The sequence below is a fragment of the Gekko japonicus genome, unplaced genomic scaffold (assembly GCF_001447785.1).
Source record: "Gekko japonicus isolate JY-2015 unplaced genomic scaffold, Gekko_japonicus_V1.1 scaffold2548, whole genome shotgun sequence".
Taxonomy (NCBI): Eukaryota; Metazoa; Chordata; class Lepidosauria; order Squamata; family Gekkonidae; genus Gekko; species Gekko japonicus.
The window spans coordinates 46,989-71,782 of record NW_015174914.1 but is presented as its reverse complement, the minus strand read 5'-3'; the positions used below and the strand labels follow the sequence as shown (position 1 = coordinate 71,782).

Below are 24,794 nucleotides of genomic sequence, written 5' to 3'. Positions count from 1 at the left end.
CGGGCCCCGATTCCGGCGCGCCGGGAATCGGGGCTCCGAAACGGGGGATTCCCCGCCCCCCGGCTGCATTTGGCAGCCCTAGTCAGGGGTGTGGCCCAATATGCTAATGAGTTCCTGCTGTTGGGTGTGGCCTATTATGCTAATGAGTTCCTGCTGGGCTTTTTCTACAAAAAGAGCCCTGCACAGAACAAACCAAAACTGGATGACAAAATGGAAGAATCCTTACTATTTTCGTTAACAGGCTGCTGTTAAGGTTGCCAGCTTCTGGGTGGGCTCTGGACGTCTCCCAGAATTGCAGTGGATCTCCAAACTACAGAAATTGGGGCCCCTTGATGAAAATGGCACCTTTAGAGGGCACCTTCAGAGTGGGGAAATTGCCCCCACTCCACAGGCTTCACACCCAAATCACCAGGACCCTGCATACAGGGGTCGTTTCCTGCAGGAGCGCACAGGAGCGTTGCTCCAGCAATAAAGAGCTCAGGGGGCGGGCACATGCAACAAGCCCCACCCCCTGCTCCCAGCAGCCCTCAGTCAGAGCAAGAAGCAACCAGGTAAGTTGCAGAGCCCCCCCGGTCCAAAACAGTCCAGTGGCACCTTTAAGACCAAGTTTTATTCAGGTACAAGCTCTCCCTCCTCTGCGAGGACAGATGTGCACGTTCCCCCCCCCCAATAGCTAGCAATCCAAAACAGTCCAGTGGAGCCTGAGTGGTGGGTGTTGCCTTCTGACGCACTTCCGGTGATGCCAGGGGGTGTGGCCTATGCAAATGAGTCATGTGAATGAGTTATGCTAATGAGCTCCTGCACCTCTTTTTCTACGCAATGACCCCTGCATACATTAAGGCACCAGAAATCTGCATTCATTAGGACAACTTCCTATCGATTTATTTCCTTTAAAGGGGGTGGAAGTGCTCGTCACCCGGCTGCGCACAGAAAGCGCAAAGAGGCTATGAAACGTCACGTACAGTTATCCGTTTATCTTCAGGGAGGCAGAAGATGTGTTGCAGCTGAGGCTGCCGAGTCCTATTGTGGGAAATCAAGTCAAAAGCCCCACTTTTTGTTTAGGTTGTCAACGTGTAGTGTGAATGGGAATATAAAGATTTTTATATATAGGTTTTTTTCTTCTTGATTGTTCATATTCGTATTTCTCTGGTTTTTATAGATTTATTCTTTAAGTAATATTTTATTAGGATGTTAGAAAGGCCTGTTCTATAGGCTTTCCTCTGGTAGGTGATATTGTCAGCAGACAACATAATAGGTACGAAGTTCATGATTCTGTAGTTCTTAGGGCAAACCTTTCAATGTCTGGGTCAGAGAAGATTTTAGTCTGATATGAAGATTCCTTGCCCATTATCATTTAGGTTAGGTTAAGTAAACACCTAGTTTGATGTAGATATGTTGCTTTGTATCTGGCCAATCAGAGGATTATTACTCAAATTACCACTGTCTTTTGTAACCAATGATGCTGTTTGAATATTGTTTTCTTGGTGATGTCAGTCCATGTATAAAATATCATGTATTTCCTGAATATGTTCAGAATATGTTCAAGAAGAAGAAGATGAAGATGAAGAAGAAAGATGTCAGTTTTTGATTAACTATTTGGTCTAATTGTTTTCCTGTTAATTGAAGCATATTTCCTGAATATGCTGAGAAGAAAGTAGTCATTTTTGGATGGACTATTTGGTCCCATTGTTTTTCTGTTAATTGAAATAAAACATAGATCTTCCTCCTCATTTGACTTCCTTTTTGACATGGAATCTAATATGTACAACAAACGTCAGGTTGGAAAATTCCTGGAGACTTTGGGGGTGGGATCTACGGAGGGCAAGTTTGGGGGAGGGACCTCGGCAGGGTAGAACACCCTAGAATTCAGCCCCCCAAAGCAACCGTTTTCTCCAGGGAAACTGATCACTGTCGTCTGGAGAGGAGTTGTAATTCTGAGAGGTCTCCAGGCCGCCCCATGGAGGGTTGGCAACCCCTATCAGCTGACTGAGATTACCCAAATGAGTGCATCAGGGCACTCCGCCCCGACAGGAAGATCCACTCCTAGAATGTAAAGCGATAAAGAGTAGGTGGTCTCCGGAAGAGTGGGAGTTAGGTGCGAATCTCTTGCCTTGTGCTGTGGGCTGGACTAGATGACCCCCTGGGTCCCTTTCAGCCCTCCGTTTCGTTCCTGGGGTTCCTTCCAGCTCTGTATTTCATTCCCAGGACTACTTTGCATTTTTGTTCAATATACTGGTTTGCAGTTCCTCGCTCAGCACAAAAATGCATGAGCCCACAGAATAATGAGCCTGCTTCGGCAGGGAGGGAGGGAGGGAGGGGTATGAATCCAGTAAACAAATAAATAGCAGCCATTTATAATCTGCCCTATCCCAAGATACATTCTGGGCCACCTCCACTCCTTCAGCCATCTGCTCCCTTCGTGATGCCTTCCCAAATTGTTCACACACAGACACTTTGTTCCTGCAAGCTGTGCTCCAATGCATGATGCTGCTCCCCCACTCTTGCATTTAGAAGCAGAAATGCATGGCCAGCGCTGGAGTTTATCCCCGATTTAACCCTTGTACCCCAGAATTCTGTTGGTACCAGTTTGGTGTCGTAGTTAAGTGCGCGGACTCTAATCTGGGAGAACCGGGTTTGATTCCCCACTCCTCCACTTGCACCTGGCTGGATGACCTTGGGCGAGCTGTAGTTCTGATAAGAGCTGTCCTTGAAAAAGAGCAGTTCTTGTCAAGAGCTCTCTCAGCCCCGCCTACCTCACAGGGTGCCTGTTGTGGGGAGGGGAAGGGAACGGAGTTTGTCAGCCGCTCTGAGACTCCTTTGGGTAGTGAAGGGCGGGGTATAAATCCAATCTCTTCTCCTTCTTCTTTTACCTCCCAGGGTGTCTGTCGTGGGGAGGGGAAGGGAGGAGTTTGTCAGCCGCTCTGAGACTCCTTTGGGGAGTGAAGGGCGGGGTATAAATCCAATCTCTTCTCCTTCTTCTTTTACCTCCCAGGGTGTCTGTCGTGGGGAGGGGAAGGGAAAGGAGTTTGTCAGCCGCTCTGAGACACCTTTGGATAGTGAAGGGCGGGGTATAAATCCAATCTCTTCTCCTTCTTCTTCTACCTCCCAGGGTGCCTGTTGTGGGGAGGGGAAGGGAAAGGGGTTTGTCAGCCGCTCTGAGACACCTTTGGATAGTGAAGGGCGGGGTATAAATCCAATCTCTTCTCCTTCTTCTTCTACCTCACAGGGTGTCTGATGTGGGGAGGGGAAGGGAAAGGGGTTTGTCAGCCGCTCTGAGACACCTTTGGATAGTGAAGGGCGGGGTGTAAATCCAATCTCTTCTACTTCTTCTTTTTCTTAAAGGTGCCACTAGACTCAAACTTTGTTCTGCTGCTTCAGACCAACAGGGCTACCCCACTTGAATATACCTATCCACAGGGGTCATTTCGTAGAAAAAGAGGTGCAGGAGCTCATTAGCATAACTCATTAGCATAACTTATTTGCATATGCCACACCCCCTGGCATCACCAGAAGCGTGTCAGAAGGCAACACCCACTGCTCAGGCTCCCCTGGACTGTTTTGGATTGCTATTTGGGGGGGGGGACATGCAGATCTGTCCTCGCAGAGGAGGGAGAGCTTGTACCTGAATAAAACTTGAAGTGCCACTGGACTGTTTTGGACCGGGGGGTTGGGGGGGGGGGCTCTGCAACTTACCTGGCTGCTTCTTGCTCTGACTGAGGGCTGCTGGGTGCAGGGAGTGGGGCTTGTTGCATGTGCCCACCCCCTGGGCTCTTTACTGCCGGAGCTCCGCTCCTGTGTGCTCCTACAGGAAATGACCCCTGCCTATTTATGTCTGGGTTAAAATGTACACAGAGAAATCTTCCCCAAATCGCAATTACAGATGTGACGATTCAGAAAACAATTGGAAATATTTTAGGGGAAAGGAGTTCTCCTTTCTCCCCAGTCCGTCACATCTGTAACCCCAAGCAGCTGTGGAAACACGATAGTCTCTTTAAGAGGACTGATTCTGTGGGCGAAAAGACAACAGAAGAGGAGGGGGAAATTATAAAAATTGAAGATATATAGAAGTTGTTTCAAAATGAGTCTGGGAAAACTGATAAATCAAAGATTTAGGGGAAAAAAGACATTTCACAAAGGATGGGGGAACTGGAAAAAATGATAAATACCAGGAGTTGGAAAAGAAAATTAAAAAACCAGATAATAAATTAATGTCTAATAAATCTGAGAAAGTGACTGAACAAAACAAAGGTCAATAAAAAACTGAAAGTTTAGAAAGCACTTTCTGGTTATTAGAAAAAGATTTTGGGGTGACAGAAAAAGAAAATAAAAGTTAAGAGAAAAAGTAGAAGGCATTGAAAACCAGATGAGAAGGTCAAATCTGAGGATTAAGTAGGAAGGAGAAGGTATTAATTTAAAAAAATTATTTAAGTGATCTCTTTATAGGTTGTCTAGGATCTGATTTTGAGGCTGAGATTTTAAATTGATACCACTTTTAGAATTAATAGTAAACTCGCAAAAAGAAAAAACCTTCCAAGAGATATTTTGGTGAAATTCTCTGACTTTCATAGTAGAAAGTATTGCATTGGATTTTAATCACATTTTAATCACACCTGTTTTTCTTTTGTGGATAGTACAATCTAAACATTTGGGCAAGGGAAAAAAATATATTATCCAAAATATTGTGCTTCGGTTCTGCCAGAAGTGGACTGCAGACCCTGCAAGCTATTCGTCTGTCAATTCCCCTAAAAGCCAGTTTGGTGTAGTGGTTAAGTAGTCTGGAAGAACTGGGTTTGATTCCCCACTCCTCCACTTGCACCTGCTGGATGATCTTGGGCAAGCCATAGTTCTCTGAGCTGTTCTTGAAAAACAGCTTTCTGTCGCAGCTCTCTCAGCCCCACCTACCTCACAGGGTGTCTGTTGGGAGGGGAGGGGAAGGGAAAGGAAGAAGAGGAAATTGGATTTATACCCCGCCCTTCACTACCCAAAGGTGTCTCAGAGTGGCCTAAAAACTCCTTTCCCTTCCCCTCCCCACAACAGACACCCTGTGAGGTAAGTGGGGCTGAGAGCTCTTGGCAGAAACTGCTCTTTTTCAAGAACAGCTCTTATCAGAACCAAGGCTTGCCCAAGGTCATCCAGCCAGGTGCAAGTGGAGGAGTGGGGAATCAAACCCGGTTCTCCCAGATTAGAGTCCATGCACTTAACCATGACACCAAACTGGGTCTCAGTTCGTAACTCTCAGAAGTTTGTAAGCCGCTCTGAGACTCCCTTGGGTAGTGAAGGGCTGGGTATAAATCCAATCTCCTCCTCTTCTTCCAAAAACTGAAACAATTTTTATGCCTGTGTTAGGTAACCAGTTCTGAAGGCTGAACATCAATTTCTTATTGTTGAAAGACTAAGGAAGACTCCGCAAGATAAAAGACAGAGACACCTCTCTCCTCTGTAACTGCTGCTGGAAACCAACAGGAGTGGCAAAGAACTGCCAGGATTCAGAATAAATTGATAAAGGGCCCACCAAAACATAATGTAACTTTTTTTTTTAAAGAGCAGTTTGAGCTCAAAGCAACTTTATCACAAATTTAAAACAGGCCCCCGGTTTGTCGGAGAAGTGGCTCGGAAATCAGTTGTAATTCTGGAGGAAGGCCGGAAATGAAAAAAAATAATCAGGGCAGGCTTTACTAAAAACATCCCTTTATTGAAGCCGCCTGGCCTCGGTCTCCCACCCCTAGGAACCAAAGAGGTCACAAGATGGGACGAACAAACCAACGTCTGCCTACACAAAAAGAGGGGGGCCTTAAATACCAAACGGTCTTGTTGAGCCGCGCAGTACAGCAGAACGATGTCAACTTTCCGAAACACTTTTGCTTTTCCGCTTTTCCCCTAAGGGGACGTTTGCCTGTGGCTTGAGCTAGCATTCTTCTCTTAACGTGGCCACTGGGATTCACACGTTTGTGTGTGTGTGCTCCGTTCACATCACTGTACAAAGTCCTGGAAACGTGGCACGAGTATGGCTTGTCGTGAAACGTGTTTCTCGTGCTGTCCTTGAAACGCATCCGGCGTTCGTCGTCCGGTGTCTGCGGTTCGGCGCTTGCGGCTCCAATCCGGTCACAGGTCTGAGAGATGGTATCTCCTCACTAGCCCGTCTCGGCAACAGGTATAGATCTGCTTCTCCCAGGTCGCCACCTAGAAAGGTTGCGGCAGAAGAGGTGTCTGAAAAGAGTCAAACTGACTTCACCTCCAAGGGGAGAGAAGGAGAAATGAGTATTCGCTTTCCTAATCACCCTGAGGGTTGGGGGATGCCAGGTTAGGGATCCTCGGTATCCCCGGCAGCTTTGGGGTTAAAAATGATGTCAGGAATCTCAATGTTCCCTCTAAGCTGAGTTAGTGTGAGCTAGCTCACAGTTTTTTAGCCTCCGGCTCACACTTTTTTGCCTTTGCTCAGGAAGGATGGCTCCAGAGCAAACTAATTTATACAGCAGCCAAATTGCTCACTTACAACTTTAATGCCAGTCGCTCACAAAGTAGAATTTTTGCTCACAAGACTCCACAGCTTAGAGGGAACACTGGTCAGGAATCAGGAGGAATACGTGCAAACATCACGTCCATGTTCAGATTAGATGTTGTACAAGAAGGGGGACCCGCGATACTCGCGGGGAGAGGGGAGTATTCCCCACGGCTCCCGGCCTGCAGGAACAGGAAGTGGCAGCGGGTGAGCCCAACAGGCAGACCCACCAGGCCCGCCAAGCCTTCTCCCTCCTCCCACCCGACACTGGCGGCAGCGAGGCCTTCTCCTGCCCACCCTCCCCAGCAGCGGCGGCAGCAACGTCTGAGGCCCGCCAAGCCTTCTTCCTTCTCCCCCCGGGCACCGGTGAGGCCTGAGCAGCTCACAGCTGCCGGCCCGCCAAGCCTTCTCCCCGACGGCGAGACAGTTCCCAGGGTGTTCTCTGCGCATGCACAGGGAACGCTCTTTTACTTTTGGGGGGGATTTAAATATCCCCCGTACAGTTTTTAAAACTTTTCAGATTTTTCCGCACCCCTGGGGACTGCCCCAAGTGTGCAGGGAAATCTCTCTGGTCCCCCAGGTGCCCCCGATGTGTGGATTTAGATATCCGCACGTGGGGGTGTGTGTGTCTTGGCTATTAGATATATAGATTGTTGTGGGTGAGAAGTTGTTTAAGAGTGGAGTTATAAATCTATGCCTCATTTTCCCTTTTGGGTGCCGTCCTTCAGAGCTGAGGATTGTTTCCCCTTTTGCCAGTTTGGTGTCGTGGTCAAGTGCGCGGACTCTAATCTGGGAGAACCGGGTTTGATTCCCCACTCCTCCACTCGCACCTGCTGGATGACCTTGGGCAAGCCATAGTTCTGTCAGAGCTGTTCTTGAAAAAGAGCCGTTTCTGTCAGAGCTCTCTCAGCCCCGCCGACCTCCCAGGGCCAGTGTTCCCTCTAAGCTGAGTTTGTGTGAGCTAGCTCATCGTTTTTTAGCCTCTGGCTCACAAATTGTTGTCTTAGGAAGGATGTCTCCACTGCAGGCTAATTTATGCAGCAGCCAAATTGCTTGCTCACAACCTTAGTTCCGGTAGCTCACAAAGTAGAATATTTACTCACAAGACTCTACAGCTTAGAGGGAACATTGCTCACAGGGTGCCTGTTGTGGGGAGGGGAAGGGAAAGGAGTTTGGAAGCCGCTCTGAGACTCCTTTGGGTAGTGAAGGGCGGGGTATAAATCCAATCTCCTCTTCTCCTTCTTCTTTTACCTCACAGGGTGTGTGTTGTGGGGAGGGGGAGGGAAAGGAGTTTGGAAGCCGCTCTGAGACTCCTTTGGGTAGTGAAGGGCGGGGTATAAGTCCAATCTCTTCCTCTTCTTCCGCTGCTCTTGTTGTTGCTGCCTGACAAAGAGAGCTGCGACTCTCAAAAGCTGATGTCCTGAAACTCTTGTTGGTCACTAATGTGCTACTGGACTCAAAACCAATAGTTCTTGTTTGAAAGTACTCTTCTCAAACTAGAAAAAAATTATTTTTTAAATAAACAACACACTTACCCTGTACACAGGGTCACAGTCTGCTCCGGTGAGCTCAACGATGTGATCGAGGTCTTGCTGCAGAATGAAACAGGTGCCGTCACCTGGAAACGGGCACAGGAAACAAGCCATTGTTTGAAAATATGAGACTCTTCTGTGGTCTGCCTCAGAAGCCTTACATTTGGTATCAGAACTAGGTACCACGACGGTTGAGCAGGATCAATGTTAAAAACGAATTAAGCAAAATTAATCAATTTATTGCCCATGCACTTAAAATACAAATTAAAACGTAGGTCTTAAATTCAGCCTCTAGAATCACAGAGGTAGGAAGGGACCTCCAGGGTCATCTAGTCCAACCCCCTGCACAATGCAGGAAATTCACCAATACCTCCCCCCCACACCCAGAGTGACCCCTGCTCCACACCCAGAAGATGGCAAAAAACCCCTCCAGGATCTCTGGCCAAACTGGCCTGGAGAAAATTGGCTTCCTGACCCCAAAGTGGCGACCGGCATTTCCCTGGGCTTGTAGGAAAGGGCCACGAGCACTAAGCACTGAGGCAACCCTCCCTGCCCTCCCTTCTCGTGATCTGCCCAAGTTCAAAGAATCTGCACTACTGTCCGATGGCCATCTGGCCTCTGTTTGAAAACCTCCAAAGAAGGAGAGCCTGCCACCTCCCGAGGAAGCCTGTTCCACCGAGGAACTGCTCTGACTGTCAGGAAGCTCTTCCTAATGTTTAGCTGAAAACTCTTCTGATTTAACTTCAACCCGTTGGTTCTGGTCTGACCTTCTGGGGCAATAGAAAACAACTGTGCACCATCCTCTCTAGGACAGCCCTTCAAGGACTTGAAGATGGTGATCATATCCCCTCTCAGTCGTCAGAGCCAGTGTGGTGTCGTGGTTAAGTGCACGGACTCTAATCTGGGAGAACCGGGTTTGACTCCCCCACTCCTCCGCTTGCACCAGGCTGGATGACCTTGGGCAAGCCGTAGTTCTGGCACAGCTGTTCTTGGAAAAGAGCAGTTTCTGTCAAGAGCTCTCTCAGCCCCACCGACCTCACAGGGTGTCTGTTGTGGGGAGGGGAAGGGAAAGGAGTTTGCAAGCCGCTCTGAGACACCTTTGGGTAGTGAAAGGCGGGGTATAAATGCAATCTCTTCTCCTTCTTCTTTTACCTCACAGGGTGTGTGTTGTGGGGAGGGGAAGGGAAAGGAGTTTGTAAGCCACTCTGAGACTCCTTTGGGTAGTGAAGGGCGGTGTACAAATCCAATCTCTTCTTCTCCTTCTTCTTTTACCTCACAGGGTGTGTGTTGTGGGGAGGGGGAGGGAAAGGAGTTTGTAAGCCGCTCTGAGACTCCTTTGGGTAGTGGAGGGCGGGGTATAAATCCAATCTCTTCTCCTTCTTCTCCTCTCCAGGCTAAACATACCCAGCTCCTTCAACCTTTCCTCCTAGGACTTGGTCTCCAGACCACTGTTCCCTCTAAGCTGAGTCAGTGTGAGCTAGCTCACAGTTTTTTAGCCTCTGGCTCACACATTTTTGTCTTAGCTCAGGAAGGATGGCTCCAGAACAAACTAATTTATGCAGCAGCCAAATCTCCTGCTCACAACTTTAATGCCAATAGCTCACAAAGTAGAATTTTTGCTCACAGGACTCCATATCTTAGAGGGAACTTTGCTCCAGACCCATCACCATCTTCATTGCCCTCCTCTGGACACGTTCCAGCTCGTCTATGTCCTTGTCTATATATAGAATCAGAAGCCTGACATTCTGGCCCCCTGCATATCGCAAGATCCACAGGAGTCAAATGCGCAAAAGCCATTGTATCCATACGGGAAGCCTGTTTAAATTGCCTTGAAACCTTGAGCCCCCGGGGACCTAACCAGCGTTCCCTCTAAGCTGAGTTAGTGTGAGCTAGCTCACAGTTTTTTAGCCTCCGGCTCACACATTTTTGTCTTAGCTCAGGAAGGAGGGCTCCAGAGCAGACTAATTTATGCAGTTAGTCAAACTGCTCGCTCACAACTTTTATTCCGGTAGCTCACGAAGTAGAATTTTTGCTCACAAGACTCCACAGCTGAGAGGGAGCATTGGACCTAACAAGACTTTCCCTCGTCATAGTAACTGGAAATCCATAGTGGAGGTACCTCTAAAATCTTTATTTGTGGGCAGGGAGTGAACAGAAGCCAGTGTGGTGTCCTGACTAAGAATGCTGGACTAGTAGCTGAGAGACCCAGGTTCGAATCCCTACTTGTACCATGGCAGCTTGCTGGGCAACCTTGGGTCAGTCACGCGCTCTCAGCCTAGCCTTCCTCACAGGGTTGTTGTGAGCGTAAAATGGAGGGGAGGTACAAATGAAGTAAATATATACACAGGAGTGCTACCTTGGCTGGCGATAAACCCATCTTTGTACGGAAGCAGGGAAAGCACCGGCGCTCCGGATCTTTGAATGACCCGAACTGGAGCCCTGCAGAGAAGAGCAAGAGAAATTCAGTCTTAGCTGAAGAGCCACACGTGCCCACGCAAGCCACAAAATACAGAACGGGTCAAAGCGGATATAAACGTGAAGCCGGCAAAGTGAAATGGAGACCTGCCCTTGCGTAGCACTTCATTTACACTAAAGAGCCACTGCAAACGAGGCAGCCCAGTCTAAGTAAGGAACCATGCAAATCCCTCGGTGAGCTCCATTTAACCTACCCTTACTTCAACCAGCACTAACACTGAAAAACAAGAGAAATCTGTTGGGACCTTAGAGACAAACAAAACTTGTAACAGCAGCGTTCTTAAGGTGCCACTGGACTTCTGTTTGTCAGTTTGGCGTCATGGTTAAGAGCAGCGGGTTCTAATCCGGGAGAGCTGGGTTTGAGTCCTCACTCCTCCTCCATGTGCAGCTGCTGGGTGACCTTGGGTCAGTCACAAGTTATCTCAGAGCTGTTCTCTCAAGGGCAGTTCTCTCGGCCCCACCTACCTCACAGGGTGACTTGTTGTGGGAAGGGGAAGGGAAAGGAGCCCACTCTGAGACTCCGAGTGAAGGGCGGGGGTATAAATCCAATCTCCTCCTCCTTTTTGGTTTGCTACAATAGACTACTTGGGAAGGCACCTACTCTCCTGGCTTTCCAGGAATGCTCACCAGGAATGCAGAGCATCACTTGTCCCAGACATAAGAACATACAAGAAGCCAATGTTGAATCAGGCCAGTGGCCCATCCAGTCCAACACTCTGTGTCACACAGTGGCCAGAAATACCCGGTGCCATCAGGAGGTCCAGCAATGGGGCCAGGACACCAGAAGCCCTCCCACTCTTGCCCCCCAAACACCAAGAATACAGAGCATCACCTGCCCCAGACTGAGAGTTTCTATCTAAACTTGGTGGCCACTGATGGACCTCTGCTCCATAGAAGAACATAAGAGAAGCCAATGTTAGATCAGGCCAATGGCCCATCCAGCCCAACACTCTGTGTCACACGGTGGCTAGAAATACCAGGTGCCATTAGGAGGTCCAGCAGTGGGGCCAGGACACTAGAAGCCCTCCCACTGTTGACCCCCCCCCAAGCACCAAGAAGACAGAGCATCCCTTGCCCCAGACATAAGAACATAAGAGAAGCCAATGTTGGATCAAGCCAATGACCCATCCAGTCCAACACTCTGTGTCACACAGTGGCCAGAAATACCAGGTGCCATCAGGAGGTCCAGCAGTGGGGCCAGGATACTAGAAGTCCTCCCACTGTTGCCCCCCCCAAGCACCAAGAACACAGAGCATCCCTTGCCCCAGACCGAGAGTTCCTATCTATACCTTGTGGCTAAGAGCCACTGATGGACCTCTGCTCCATATACTTATCTAATTCCCTCTTGAAGCCGTCCATGCTTGTAGCCGCCACTACTTCCTGTGGCAGTGAATTCCATGTGTGAATCACTCTCTGGATGAAGAAGGACTTCCCTTTTATCCGTTCTAACCCGACTGCTCAGCAATTTCATGGAGTGCCCACGAGGAGTTCTTGCATCGTGAGAAAGGGAGAAAAGTACCTCTTTCTCTGCCTGCTCTATTGTAGCATAAGCTTTCAAGAAACACAGCTCTCTTCATGAGATGTATGGAGGGTATGAAGAAACTGGCCAGAGATATATAGGTGGAAAGGGAAGGGGGGACTTTTGCAACTGCTTTGCATTTACACGGCACTTCCTGCATCCCCCCCCCCCTCCCCCTATATATTTCTTTCCAGTTTCTTCATACCCTCCATGCCTCTGACGAAGAGAGCTGCGTTTCTCGAAAGCTTATGCTACAATGAAGTCTGTTAGTCTTAAAACTGCTACTGGTCTTTAAACTGGGAAAGGCAGACTATAAATGAACGAACGGATAAAGGAGTAAATAAAAACACGCCAACCTCATTGAAACAACTTCGGAGAGGCGTAAGAGTGGACCCGGACCATAACCCCTTCCCGTGTAATCCTGTTTCCCCAAATTACATAAATTCTCAAACCAGCACAGAAAGCAGCCAGACCGGACCGAACTGAGCTACTTCCCTGAGCTACCGGATAGGGCGGGGTACAAATCCCAAAATAAATAAATAAATAAATAAATAAGTGGCTACCGGGCTGCTGAGGAGACTCAACAAGGCCTCGGCGGGCACTCACTTGGTATTTCTGACGTCCAGCTGGTAGATGTTCCCGTCCTGCGACCCTGCCAGGAGGTAGATGCTCGAGAGGAATGCGCAGCAATTGAATGCGTCGGAGCCGACAAAGAGGAAAACCTGCGAAGGGAGGAAAGGGGGCCGTGATGCCTTGGGAGAGATTCATTATTTAGAGAACGTCTATGCCACCCCTCTAGAGACTGACGTGAATGGGACTTTCGCAGTGATGACGAACAGAACAGTTCAGGATTGGAGAAACATCTGGATCAGAAGCCGTGTTCCCTCTAAGCTGAGTGAGTGTGAGCTAGCTCACCGTTTTCTAGCCTCCGGCTCACACAATTTTAGCTCAGGAAGGACAGCTCCAGAGCAAACCAATTTATGCAGTAGCCAAATCGCTCGCTCACAACTTTAATGCCAGTAGCTCACAAAGTAGAATTTTTGCTCACAAGACTCCACAGCTTAGAGGGAACGTGGATCAGAAGTCCATCGGTGGCTATTCGCCACAAGGTCTAAATGGAACACTCTGTCTGGGGCAAGGGATGCTCTGTCTTCTTGGTGCTTGGGGGACAAGAGTGGGAGGGCTTCTGGAGTTCTGGCCCCACTGGTGGACCTCCTGATGGCCCCTGGGCTTTGGCCACTGTGTGACACAGAGTGTTGGACTGGAGTGGGCACTGGCCTGATCCAACATGGCTTCACTTATGTTCTTATCTCTGGGGCAGGGATGCTCTGTCTTCTTGGGGGGCAACCGTGGGAGGGCTTCTGGAGTTCTGGCCTCGCTGGTGGACCTCCTGATGGCCTCTGGGTTTTGGCCACTGTGTGACACAGAGTGTTAGACTGGAGGGGCCACTGGCCTGATACATGGTTAAGACAGATTTTTAAAAAATTGAAATAATGAATTAAACTGAATCTATGGGATTTCTCAGGAAGCAGGGCCAAAGCTCAAATAAATACAGAAGAGGAAGAGGAGGAAGAGGAGGAAAACGAAGAAGAAGAGAAGGAGGAGATTGGCTTTAGATCCCGCCCTTCACTACCCGAAGGAGTCTCAGAGCGGTTTACAAATTCCTTTCCCTTCCCCTCCCCACAAAAGACACCCTGTGAGGTAGGTGAGGCTGAGAGAGCTCTGACAGAAACTGCTGTTTTTCAAGAACAGCTCTGACAGAACTATGGCTTGCCCAAGGTCATCCAGCAGCTGCCATTGGAGGAGTGGGGAATCAAACTCGGTTCTCCCAGTTTAGAGTCCGTACTCCTAACTACTACACAAAAGTGGCTCTACACCAAACTGACCACTTTGCCTTACTCCCGCCGTGCAAACCTCTTTGCAATCCAACAACTGTGTTAAACGTGGGGAAAGAGATGGCTTACCGGTTGCCGACTTTGCAGCCCTACCCCCTGAAATTTCTTGTCTTCCCGAGCCAGCAGCAGGAGTTTCCCCTCTGTTCCGATTTCGCGCTCGCCTGTTTTGGAGAGAAGCAAGGTTATCGTCAGCCGCTAATCCCCTCGGTCAGAGTGTCAGGCTGAGATCTGGGGGACCCAAGTTCGAATCCCCACTCGGCCAGCACACTCGCTGGATGAACGCGGGCCAGTCACTTCTTCTCATCCTGACCTACCCCACAGGGTTGTTGTGACAATAAAATGAAAGTGGGGAGACCCATGCCTGCTGCTCCGAGCTCCTTGGAGGGAGGATTGGTTAAAAATCGATGAATAGGCTGAAGAGAAGGTCGGGGTTGCCACCTGACTAATCTCAGAAGGCCGGGGCCCCTGAAGATGATCGCAGCGGTCAAGTGGGTTCATAAGAGAAGAGATTAGATGTATACCCCGCCCTTCACTACCCGAAGGAGTCTCAGAGCGGCTTACAAACTCCTTTCCCTCCCCCTCCCCACAACAGACACCCTGTGAGGCAGGTGGGGCTGAGAGAGCTCTTTCCAGAACTGTCCTTGAAAGAACAGCTCTGAGAGAACTTGTGACTGACCCAAGGTCACACCAGCAGCCGCACATGGAGGAATGGGGGATCAAACCTGGTTCTCCCAGATTAGAGTCCACGCACTTTTTTTTTTGATTAATTTTTATTTGTTTTATCCATCACTTTTACATTCCATATTATTTAGCATCTTACAATTTTTCCTCCCCATCCCTTCCCTCCCTCCTCCCTTCCCTATCTTCGTGTAGTCTTTAGTCTTTTCTCTCCAGCCACGGGCACAAAGTCAAGATCTTCCACCGAATGTCTTCCCTTCCCTCCTTGGATATCCACTCCAGATAGGTCCTCCACCTTTTCCAAATTTCTGCGGATTTCTCTTCCCAGGGTGCCTACTTGCGAGAGTCCACGCACTTAACCACTACACCAAACCGGCTCTCTGAGGTAGGCGGGGCTGAGAGCAGTGTTCCCTCTAAGCTGAGTTAGTGTGAGCTAGCTCACAATTTTTTAGCCTCTGGCTCACACATTTTTGTCTTAGCTCAGGAAGGAGGGCTCCAGAGCAAACTAATTTATGCACTAGCTGAATTGCTCGCTCACAATGTTAATGCCAGTAGCTCACAAAGTAGAATCTTTGCTCACAAGACTCCGCAGCTTAGACGGAGCATTGGCTGAGAGAGCTCTGAGAGAAACGGCTCTTTTTCAAGAACAGCTCTGACAGAACTATGGCTTGCCCAAGGTCATGCAGCCAGGTGCAAGTGGAGGAGTGGGGGATCAAACCCAGTTCTCCCAGATTAGAGTCCGCGCTCCTAACCACGACACCAAACTGGCTCTCTGGGAGTGGGGAGTGAGCAGTCCTTCCAGTATGTTAGCTAAGGCCTTTTCCTGTTTGTTTGGCCCTTCTTAATCAGGTGCTGCAAAAGCTTTCCCACACTCCCTTCTCCCTCTCTGCAACATGCATCACACAGAGCAAACCAACAGCTCCCCACCCAGAGTATGCCTTTTGAATCCTGCATGCAGCATATCTAAAGTGTCCCTCTTACAGAGCGAGGGAGACACCCGGCCGATGTCACTTACTAGGTGCTGTTTCGGGAGATCCCAGATTCAAGGTGTTGTCTGCACCCCCCAGGGCGATTCCGTTGACGGGGGAGCCGCAGTCCGCCACTGTCCCCAGGCAAGCCGATCTCCCACAATCCCACAGGCGGGCTGTGCCGTCCCGGCTGCTGGACACCACGTTCCTTCCTCGGTCCACGATGGCCGTGTCCAGGATTCCTGCAGCGGAGTAAAGGAGCCGTTTGAAGAAAAGATTGGATTTATACCCTGCCCTTCACTACCCGAAGGAGGCTCAGAGCGGCTTGCAAAGTCCTTTCCCTTCCCCTCCCCACAACAGACACCCTGTGTGGTAGGTGGGGCTGAGAGCTCTCTCTTTCTCAAGGACAGCTCTGACAGAACTATGGCTTGCCCAAGGTCATCCAGCAGCTGCAAGTGGAGGAGTGGGGAATCAAACCCGGTTCTCCCAGATTAGAGTCTGTACACTTAGCCACTACACCAGACTGGCTCTTGTGAGAAAAGGTGGATCTTGTCGGGAGAGTCTGAGCACCAGTTTAGTCGCCCAGGCTAAAGGCAACCCAAAGTGGTGTGTACTCCTTGCAAAAGTTTTGAGAAGTGATCCTGTGATGAGAACCTAACATAAGTGGATCAGGTGGTAGGTTATGTGAAATAAGAGTCTCGCTTTTAACAGAAGTATAGTAACATTTTGTTCAATCGTAAAACAAATCATATAACTTATGTCTTCACTTTCTTGACTCTTGTCTTCCTGCCGCTGTATTTTTTGGTTTGGTCGCTGTATGCATTTACACCCATGGGCACCATGTTAGGGACCCCCTGAGATAGGCTAAAAAGAAGCCACAGAAACAGCAATAAACATTCAGCGGCCCAAAATGAGATCCACAGAACAGTCTGCAGGTTAGAAGCCTACTCACAAAACCAAAATAGGACCCACGGTAAGTAGGAAATACCAAAAATCAGCAAATACTGATTTTGAATATCTCAAATAATTTTTATATATTTTTTGTTTTATATTTTTACAATGTATTCACCATATATTATCATATAAGCCTTAATAGATAGAAAGAATCATAGATCAAAACAGCTAAGTATCTTCTTAACCTTCGACAACACATCTAAGCAGGGCTTTTTTTGTAGAAAAAGCCCAGCAGGAACTCATTAGCATAATAGGCCACACCCAACAGCAAAAACATATTAGCATATTAGGCCACACCCCTGACAGCACAGCTCATTGGCATATTAGGCCACACCCCCATGTTACCAGAAGTGTGCTCATCCAACCACATCCACCTTTTGCTTCTTATTCTGTTTACCTTCTTTGTTGCCAAAACCCAGGGCTTTTTTGTAGCAGGAACTCCTTTGCATGTTAGGCCACACACCCCTAATGTAGCCAATCCGAATGAGTTTCTGCTGTTGGGTGTGGCCTATTATGCTAATGCGTTCCTGCTGGGTGTGGCCAACTAGGGAGCCAGCTGGAACTCCGTTCCTGTGCGTTCCTGCCCCAAAATAGCCCTGCATCTAAGTGTCGTCTCCTAATATATCACAAAAGGTATTGCACAACCCCTTTATTAATATCAGTCATCCTTAATTGTACAAAAGTTTTAAGAGGGAGGACTCCTTTACGTCTGTTTTGAATACGTGCTCCGTCTGCCTCCAACAGAGGTCCAGATATCCTCCTGTTTCAGCGTCTTCCTCGGGGAGTTCGACAGATATCTCCAAGCACAAGGCTGCCAAATACCAAAATATTTATCCAATTTTTTCAATGAACGCTGCAAAACGTCTCTCTTAGTGAGCTCAAAGCTTCCTCCAAAGTGAAAAGCTTTCCCCTTGCCTTATACTGACTCAGACCACTGGTCCATCAAGGTCAGTATTGTCCATGCAGGCTGGCAGTGGCTCTCCAGGGTCTCAGGCAGAGGTCTTTCCCATCACTTCCTGCCAGATCTTTTAACTGGAGATGTCGGTGACAGCGAGCTGCCATCTCTTGCTGGGTCGCCTCACGGCCCTTCCTCCCCCCCCAGTTATGTCTTCGCGCTCATGCTTGTTTAGCTTTACCCGTGTGAAAGGAACTTGTGTTTAGGAAACCGGGCGTTACTTTCTCATGTAACTTCGCGCCCTTTCTAATCTCCCCGTTTCCAGCGGGAAGTGGGATCATTGGTCCAAACCTTGTTCAAAATCCCTTTATTATACCTGTACTGCTGACAAACGTCATTCCAATCAATTTCTGTATGTTCGTGATCAACCATGTCTTTGAAATAAATCTTGCTTTACTTTTGAACGTGGATCTATTCTCATGCTTGGGGATCTAACATTTTGATATGACCCCTGCTTTTGTGGTTCTTGTTGAGAAATGTTTGCACAAATCATTTCAAAACACAGATGTTCTGAAAGTTTTTCTGTAAATTAAAATGGCCAGTGAGGTAACAGTTGTGACTAAAAATAAAAAATCGTTAAGATCTATTATGTTGGGGTTTTGTTTTGTGAAATTAAAAAAAAGTGTGCGACTATTTGGGGGAGTTGACGAGCGAGGTCCCCCCAGGGCAGCATATAACAGAGTTTGTTTCTGCCGGACCCAAGACTTACGGCTACAGGCTGTCGGGAGGGGAGGTGTGTCTGAAAGTAAAGGGCATTACTCTGAACACGGTGAATAGGGAAAAGATCCACTTTGACAGTCTGAAGGATTTGGTGTTCACCTACTGTTCCGGGGCTGAGCCCGGCGAGATCCTCTTAAGCCACCCGGGCATCGTCAGAGACAAAGAGAACTTTGTCATCAAAACCAAGCTTCTTACAAAAACCCAGAAGGTAGTGTACGACAAGCGTGTGCTCGGGGAGGGGTTTAAGAGCCTGCCCTACGGCTACTGAAATGGATACAAGATGGCGGCACCCTTTCTCGGCCATCCTGGCGGGCCCCAGTAACTGCGGGAAAAGTTATTTCATTAAAAATTTGCTCATGAATGCTCATTCTACGCTTTCTGTTATGCCTGAAAATATCGTGTGGTTTTACGCGTGCTGGCAACCTCTGTACGATGAACTGCTCAAACGTTATGCTTGTATAAAGTTTGTTGAAGGACTGCCTTCGTGTTTGAACGATCCTGTGTTGTTGCCCAGTAATAAAAAATCGTTGGTTGTGATTGATGACCTCATGATGTCTGCTTCTGATAATGAGGAGGTTGAAAACGCTTTCACCAAATACGTTCACCACAGAAATCTGAGTATTATCTACATCGTGCAGAATTTATTCTGCCAGGGTAAAAGCAGCAGAACCATCACTCTGAACACCAAATACATGGTGTTATTTAAAAACCCGAGGGATAAATTACAAATCGCTACTCTGGCCAGGCAGATGTACCCGGGGAAAGCGAACTTTTTTATGGAGGCCTATGAAGATGCCACATCAAAGCCCTACGGGTACCTGGTGGTGGATTTAAACGGGTCCACGCCGGAGCCCTACAGGCTGCGCACGGGGATGTTCCCCCCCGACCTCCCCGTCTGCTACGTTATTAAAAAAACGGCGGGAGGAATTAAAAGGCGCTGACACACACCACCCCAAAGCTTTTTATGGGAGGCCGTCCGTCACGGCGGAAGCATGTCGGCCTGCTTAAAAAGAAACGGGGCTCTCCTGAAACTCGTCTCCAAAGCTCCCCCGCGCCTGAGGAAGGCTATTTTGGGGACCGCTCCCAACGACCTCGTCAAGGCTATCGGGGAGATCGCTCTAAACGCCCTGAAAGGCGTGATTCCCCTTTCAGCGAGGCAGAAGACTTTCCTGCGGAAAAAACGGGCCGTCATTAAATCCCTGAGCAGCTCTAAAATCCCTCTGACAAAGAAGAAGAAGTTGGTGAGGCAACAGGGGGGCTTCATCGGTTCCCTGTTGGCTTTTGCTCTTCCCCTGATTACCAGCCTCTTAACCCGTTCCTGATGGAGCATGCCGAGAAAATGTACCTGGTCCCCGGCCAACAATTAGAGCGCCTGACCAACCCGCGACCCCCCGAGGGGGACCCCATCAGGCACAGCGCCGTACACTCTCTAGACCGGGAGATGAAAACTGTTCTAGAGAGAGGGGACTTGTCCGAATATGAGAAGGCCAAACTCTACGGGTCTCTCCTTCAGAAATATCTAACGCACGTCAGAATGGGGGAGGAAGAGAAAACAAAGCTGAACCTGTATCTTCCTCAACCCGTGTTAGCGGCAGGCCCTGATGAAAAGAATGCGTTCGGATTTGAAGAGGTGGTGGAGAATCTGCCGCGCCGATACAGGAACAACGCCCGCGTACTGCTAAAGAAAATGCATCAAAACAGAGACGTGGCCTCTTGGGATGAAAGGGGAACTTTTCTTTATAGAGGGTCCCCGGTCGCCGGGAGCAACCTGCAGGACCTCGTCAAGGCAATTACTCAAACGCACCCTCCCTCTTCCGCCCCACGGCCTAAAGGCATGGATGTGTTTATGACGGCTCTGGCCGAACTCAACGTGCCCTCCTCGGTCGCCGGCAACCTGGCGACTAGATGGGCAACCAAAGCAGGGCCTCTGAAGAGGACTGGAGGGGGTGGTCCCTCAGGTCTGCTGGTCCCAGGCCGTTCAGGGCTCTCAGTGTCCCTACCGGCTCCTTGCATTGAGCCCAGAAGCATAAAGACATAAGAGAAGCCAGTGTTGGATCAGGCCAATGGCCCCTCCAGTCCAACACTGTGTCACACAGTGGCCAAAAATACCAGGCGCCCTCAGGAGGTCCAGCAGTGGGGCCAGGACCTCCCACTGTTGCCCCCCCCAGCACCAAAAAGACAGAGCATCCCTTGCCCCAGACCGAGAGTCCCTATCTATACCTTGTGGCTAATAGCCACCGATGGACCTCTGCTCCATATGCTTATCTAATTCCCTCTTGAAGCCGTCCATGCTTGTAGCCGCCGCCACCTCCTTCAGCAGTGAATTCCACGTGTTCATCACTCTTTGGGTGAAGAAGTAAGAAAACGAATTGGCATGCCTGCCTTTTTAGACAGGGGAAGGAGAGGCAGCACCCATCCGGGCCTAGTCGGCTTCTCTGCCGGCCTCTCTCTCCTGCGGCACGTTCATGCGGGCTTACCGGTGGATTTGGGCAAGCCAGCCGGGTGGAGAGACTGCCAAGCCGTGGCCCAGGGGATATGGCCAGGCCACAAGTATTCCTTGGGATGTCTCACACCCGATAACTTGGGGGATGGGTGGAGATGTTCAAGGTGTGCACATGCGAAAGTGACACGAGGGAGTTCTGCCACGGTTGCTTACGATCGGAAGTGAGGTGACACGGTGCCCACCTCTGACAAAGCGTTTGCGGTCTTTTCCGACACCAGCGCAGAAATAGCTCGATGTGAGAAGAGGCCTCGCGTGGGCTGTGCCTCAGCTCTGTCTGACTCACTTCTCCACCTCACAAATTTTTATTTCCTTGACTTCCTCTGCACTGGGGAACCAAGCTTCTTATAGCCTTCTCCTCAGGACAAAGTTCGAGTCCGGTGGCCTCTTTAAGACCAGCAAAGTTTAATTCTGGGTATCAGCTTTCGTGTGCAGGCACACCTCTTCCTAAAGCGCACAAAAGGCTGATGCCCAGAATTAAACTTTGTTGGTCTTCAAGGTGGCACTGGACTCCGACTTTGTTGAGCTGTATGTCGTCAAAGGCTTTCGCGGCCAGATTTCATTAGCTGTTGTAGATTTTGCAGGTTGTATGGCCGTGGTCTTGGCATTGTAGGACTGGACGTTTCGCCAGCAGCTGTGACTGTCATCCTCAGAGGTATAACACAGAAAGATAGAGTACTCTCTGTGTCAAGGTGAGAAGAAAAATGGTAGGCAGGTAATTTATATCTACTCAGGAAGGTGGGGTAGGGCTGAGTCATTATCTTGTAGGAGTTCCTGTCAGCGAGCTGCCATCTCTTTTCTGGGTCACCTCACATCCCTTCCTTCCTCCCCCTATCTTCTGTTGTTGAAGTGTTTTCTCTGTTAGGCATCTGCTGCAACCAAGGTCGCCAGCTGGTGAGAAGTAGGAGTTATGTCTTCGCGCTTATGCTTGTTTAGCTTTACCCGTGTGAAAGGAACTTGTGTTTAAGAAACCGGGCGTTACTTTCTCATGTAACTTCGCGCCCTTTCTAATCTCCCCGTTTCCAGCGGGAAGTAGGATCATTGGTCCAAACCTTGTTCAAAATCCCTTTATTATACCTGTACTGCTGACAAACGTCATTCCAATCAATTTCTGTATGTTCGTGATCAACCATGTCTTTGAAATAAATCTTGCTTTACTTTTGAACGTGGATCTATTCTCATGCTTGGGGATCTAACAGCCGGGGACTGAACCTGGGACCTCCTGCATGCCAAGCAGATGCTCTACCACTGAGCCCAGCCCCTCTTTACAGCTCTTCAAAGTTTCAGGCAGAAGGTCTTTCCCATCACCTCCTGCCTGGTCCTTTTAACTGGAGATGCCGGGGATTGAACCTGGGACCTTCTGCATGCCAAGCAGAGGCTCTTCCACTGAGCCACAGCCCCACCCTCATCGGCAGCATAGAAATTACCTTAAACCTACTAAACCAGGGGTGTCGAACATAAGGCCTGGGGGCCAGATTTGGCCCATCCGAGGCTCTTATGCGGCCCGCGAGCAACTGATGCAAGGGAAGGGGTGCTGGGGGGAGTGGGCGGACCCAATCAACGATGGCTTTAGCACAGCAGAACAACCTCGCCTGCAGCAGTCAAGCGTCGTGGGAGCATCTGCCCAGCATTATCTCTGTGGGTTTTCCTCTAGACCCCCCCCCCTCCCAGCCCATGGGGCCTTGCAGTGAGGACACACCAACTCGGAGTTTAACAGTTGCTGTTCCTTATGCAGTTTCTATCTCCAGTACCCGGCATTACGAATTATGGCACACGTGGCCCGGCCCGACAATGAGGCATTTATGTCAGATCCGGCCCGCGTAACAAATGAGTTCGACACCTCAGTTCTAAACAGGCTTCCCAAGTATTTACCGTGATTCGGCGGGGGACGAAGACGTCTTCGCAGGATCATTCCTGCGGGGACAACAGACGTGCCGCACCATGCCGTCGCCAGGAAGTGACGCCGGGCGACGCTCTGGCAATGGGGCCAGAAACTCGATGGTACCATCGAGTTTCTGGCCCCATTGCCAGAGCGTCGCCCGGCGTCACTTCCTGGCGACGGCATGGTGCGCGACAAGGAGAAATGTTCCGGCCGGGGAGCATGTGTCCCCCGGCAGATTGCGGTAAGTACTCGGCAACCCTAGTTCTACACCCTCGTGCCTTGCAGGCGACGGCAGGGTTATTTCCCGTTCTCCATACCTGCTTTGTGCCCTTGGAAAGTCGCGACGCAGCGGCCCTCTTCTGCCGACCAGATCTTCAGCTGGGCGTCCATTCCCCCGCTCAGGACCACCAGGCCGGATGGGAAAAACCTGCAGCAGTTCACGTCGTAAATGTGGCCTTCCAAGCGTCTCTGGAAAGGCAAAAGAACCTTGGTGTTAAGGGCCTCTGCTGATTCTCATCTCATCTTTAAATAAGCATTAGATAGCGACCTACATCTACCTCTTTGGCAGGTCAAAACCCCCATGGACTGTCTCCGTGGCAACAGGGATCAGCAGGTCTTTATAGAACGTTGTCTCTTTAGCCTCGTAACAGAAACGATCAAGGCGCTTCCGGTGACAAACTGCACCTTGAAAATGCCTACAGGCCAGGGGCCCTCAACATTTTTGAACCTGCAGGCACCTCTGGGAATTCTGCCACCAGGCCGGTAGCTATGGTGGGGCTTTGGGGGGCTCCGCCCTTTCTTACAAGCACAGCCCCACAATAATTCCTCCTGTAAATGCTTTTTTCAATCATTTAAAAACTTTTTTTTAAAGGCGTGCGCTCCTTTAAGCAGAGTGGGGTGCTGTAGTTGACTAATTCCCACACTGAACAAGGGGGTTGGAGTGGGTGACCTCTAGGATCCCTTCTAATTCTGAATCAAGAAGCTGGTCTCCTTTAAGAGAGTTTTTCTGTCTGTTAACGGCCTCTGCTGATATTTAAGCTTTCTTGACTAGAGAAGCCATCACTCCCACCTGCCGGCTTGTTCTCAGAATGGTTGCTTAGGCTGGCCGAAGTGATTAAATTGCAGCAGCTAAGAGCTGTCATCAAAAGTGGTTGACCACTTGCAATTTAGAGATCTCTCCTGCTAACCGCTTTCGATTGGCTAAGTGGCTTTTTTGTCTGCACTGAGAGCTTCAGCCCCACAAGAAAAAAAAAATGTCCCACGAGCCACAAAATCCTGGCTAGGGGCCTGTCTCACACTGAATGGTGGGTGCAACCACAAAATGGCTGCTGCGAGGGGCGGGGCCAACAACAACACATCAAGGATAACTCTGATAGTAAGTCTTCAGCATTTCCGGTAGAAGCTCTCTTTAGCAGGATGCCTTTTTAAATGAACACATGGTATCCAACAGAAGAAGAGCACAAGAAGAGCAACAAGGGGAGTGATGATGAAACACTTACTGGAGAAGACTCGGATTCGGAATGTGGGGCGGCTGCCCCCAAGCAAGGATATCAATTGAGGGACAGGAGAGGCAAATGAGATGCCAATTTTCTCTGAAGTTTGGACTTGATTCTTAATATTTAAGCGTTCTCTGTTTTGTTTTTTACTAAGTCAGAATATCTGGACTTGGAATTTTTTTAAGCGACTTTAACCATCACCTTCAATGGAACAATTTAATTTTTTTTCTACTTCAGAAGAAGAGATTGGATTTATACCCCGCCCTTCACTACCCAAAGGTGTCTCAGAGCGGCTTCCAAACTCCTTTCCCTCCCCCTCCCCACAACAGACACCCTGTGAGGTAAAAGAAAAAGGAGAAGAGATTGGATTTATACCCTGCCCTTCACTACCCAAAGGTGTCTCAGAGCGGCTTACAGTCTCCTTTCCTTCCCCTTCCCCACAACAGACACCCTGGGAGGTAAAAGAAGAAGAAGAAGAGATTGGATTTATACCCTGCCCTTCACTACCCAAGGGAGTCTCAGAGCGGCTTACAAACTCCTTTCCCTTCCCCTCCCCACAACAGCCACCCTGTGAGGTAGAAGAGGAAGGAGAGATTAGATTTAAACCCGCCCTTCACTACCCAAAGGAGTCTCAGAGCGGCTCACAAACTCCTCTCCCTTCCCCTCCCCACAACAGACACCCCATGAGGCAGGTGGGGCTGAGAGAGTTCTTGACAGAAAC

The 24,794-nt window shown here is 49.3% G+C and overlaps 1 protein-coding gene across 1 annotated transcript in view; it reads right to left on the bottom strand.

The window, feature by feature from the left end:
* Positions 1–5,594: 5,594 nt before the first annotated feature.
* PAAF1 (proteasomal ATPase associated factor 1) overlaps positions 5,595–24,794 on the bottom strand; it is a 28,808-nt gene continuing 9,608 nt past the window's right edge. The window contains exons 6-12 of the mRNA XM_015425049.1: positions 22,895–23,045; positions 15,614–15,808; positions 13,990–14,081; positions 12,632–12,747; positions 10,388–10,470; positions 8,035–8,117; positions 5,595–6,180 (exon numbers count right to left, since the gene is read on the bottom strand). Coding sequence (XP_015280535.1) covers positions 6,103–6,180; positions 8,035–8,117; positions 10,388–10,470; positions 12,632–12,747; positions 13,990–14,081; positions 15,614–15,808; positions 22,895–23,045 — 798 coding nt within the window. The 3' untranslated portion in view covers positions 5,595–6,102. The remainder of the gene's footprint in view (positions 6,181–8,034; positions 8,118–10,387; positions 10,471–12,631; positions 12,748–13,989; positions 14,082–15,613; positions 15,809–22,894; positions 23,046–24,794) is intronic.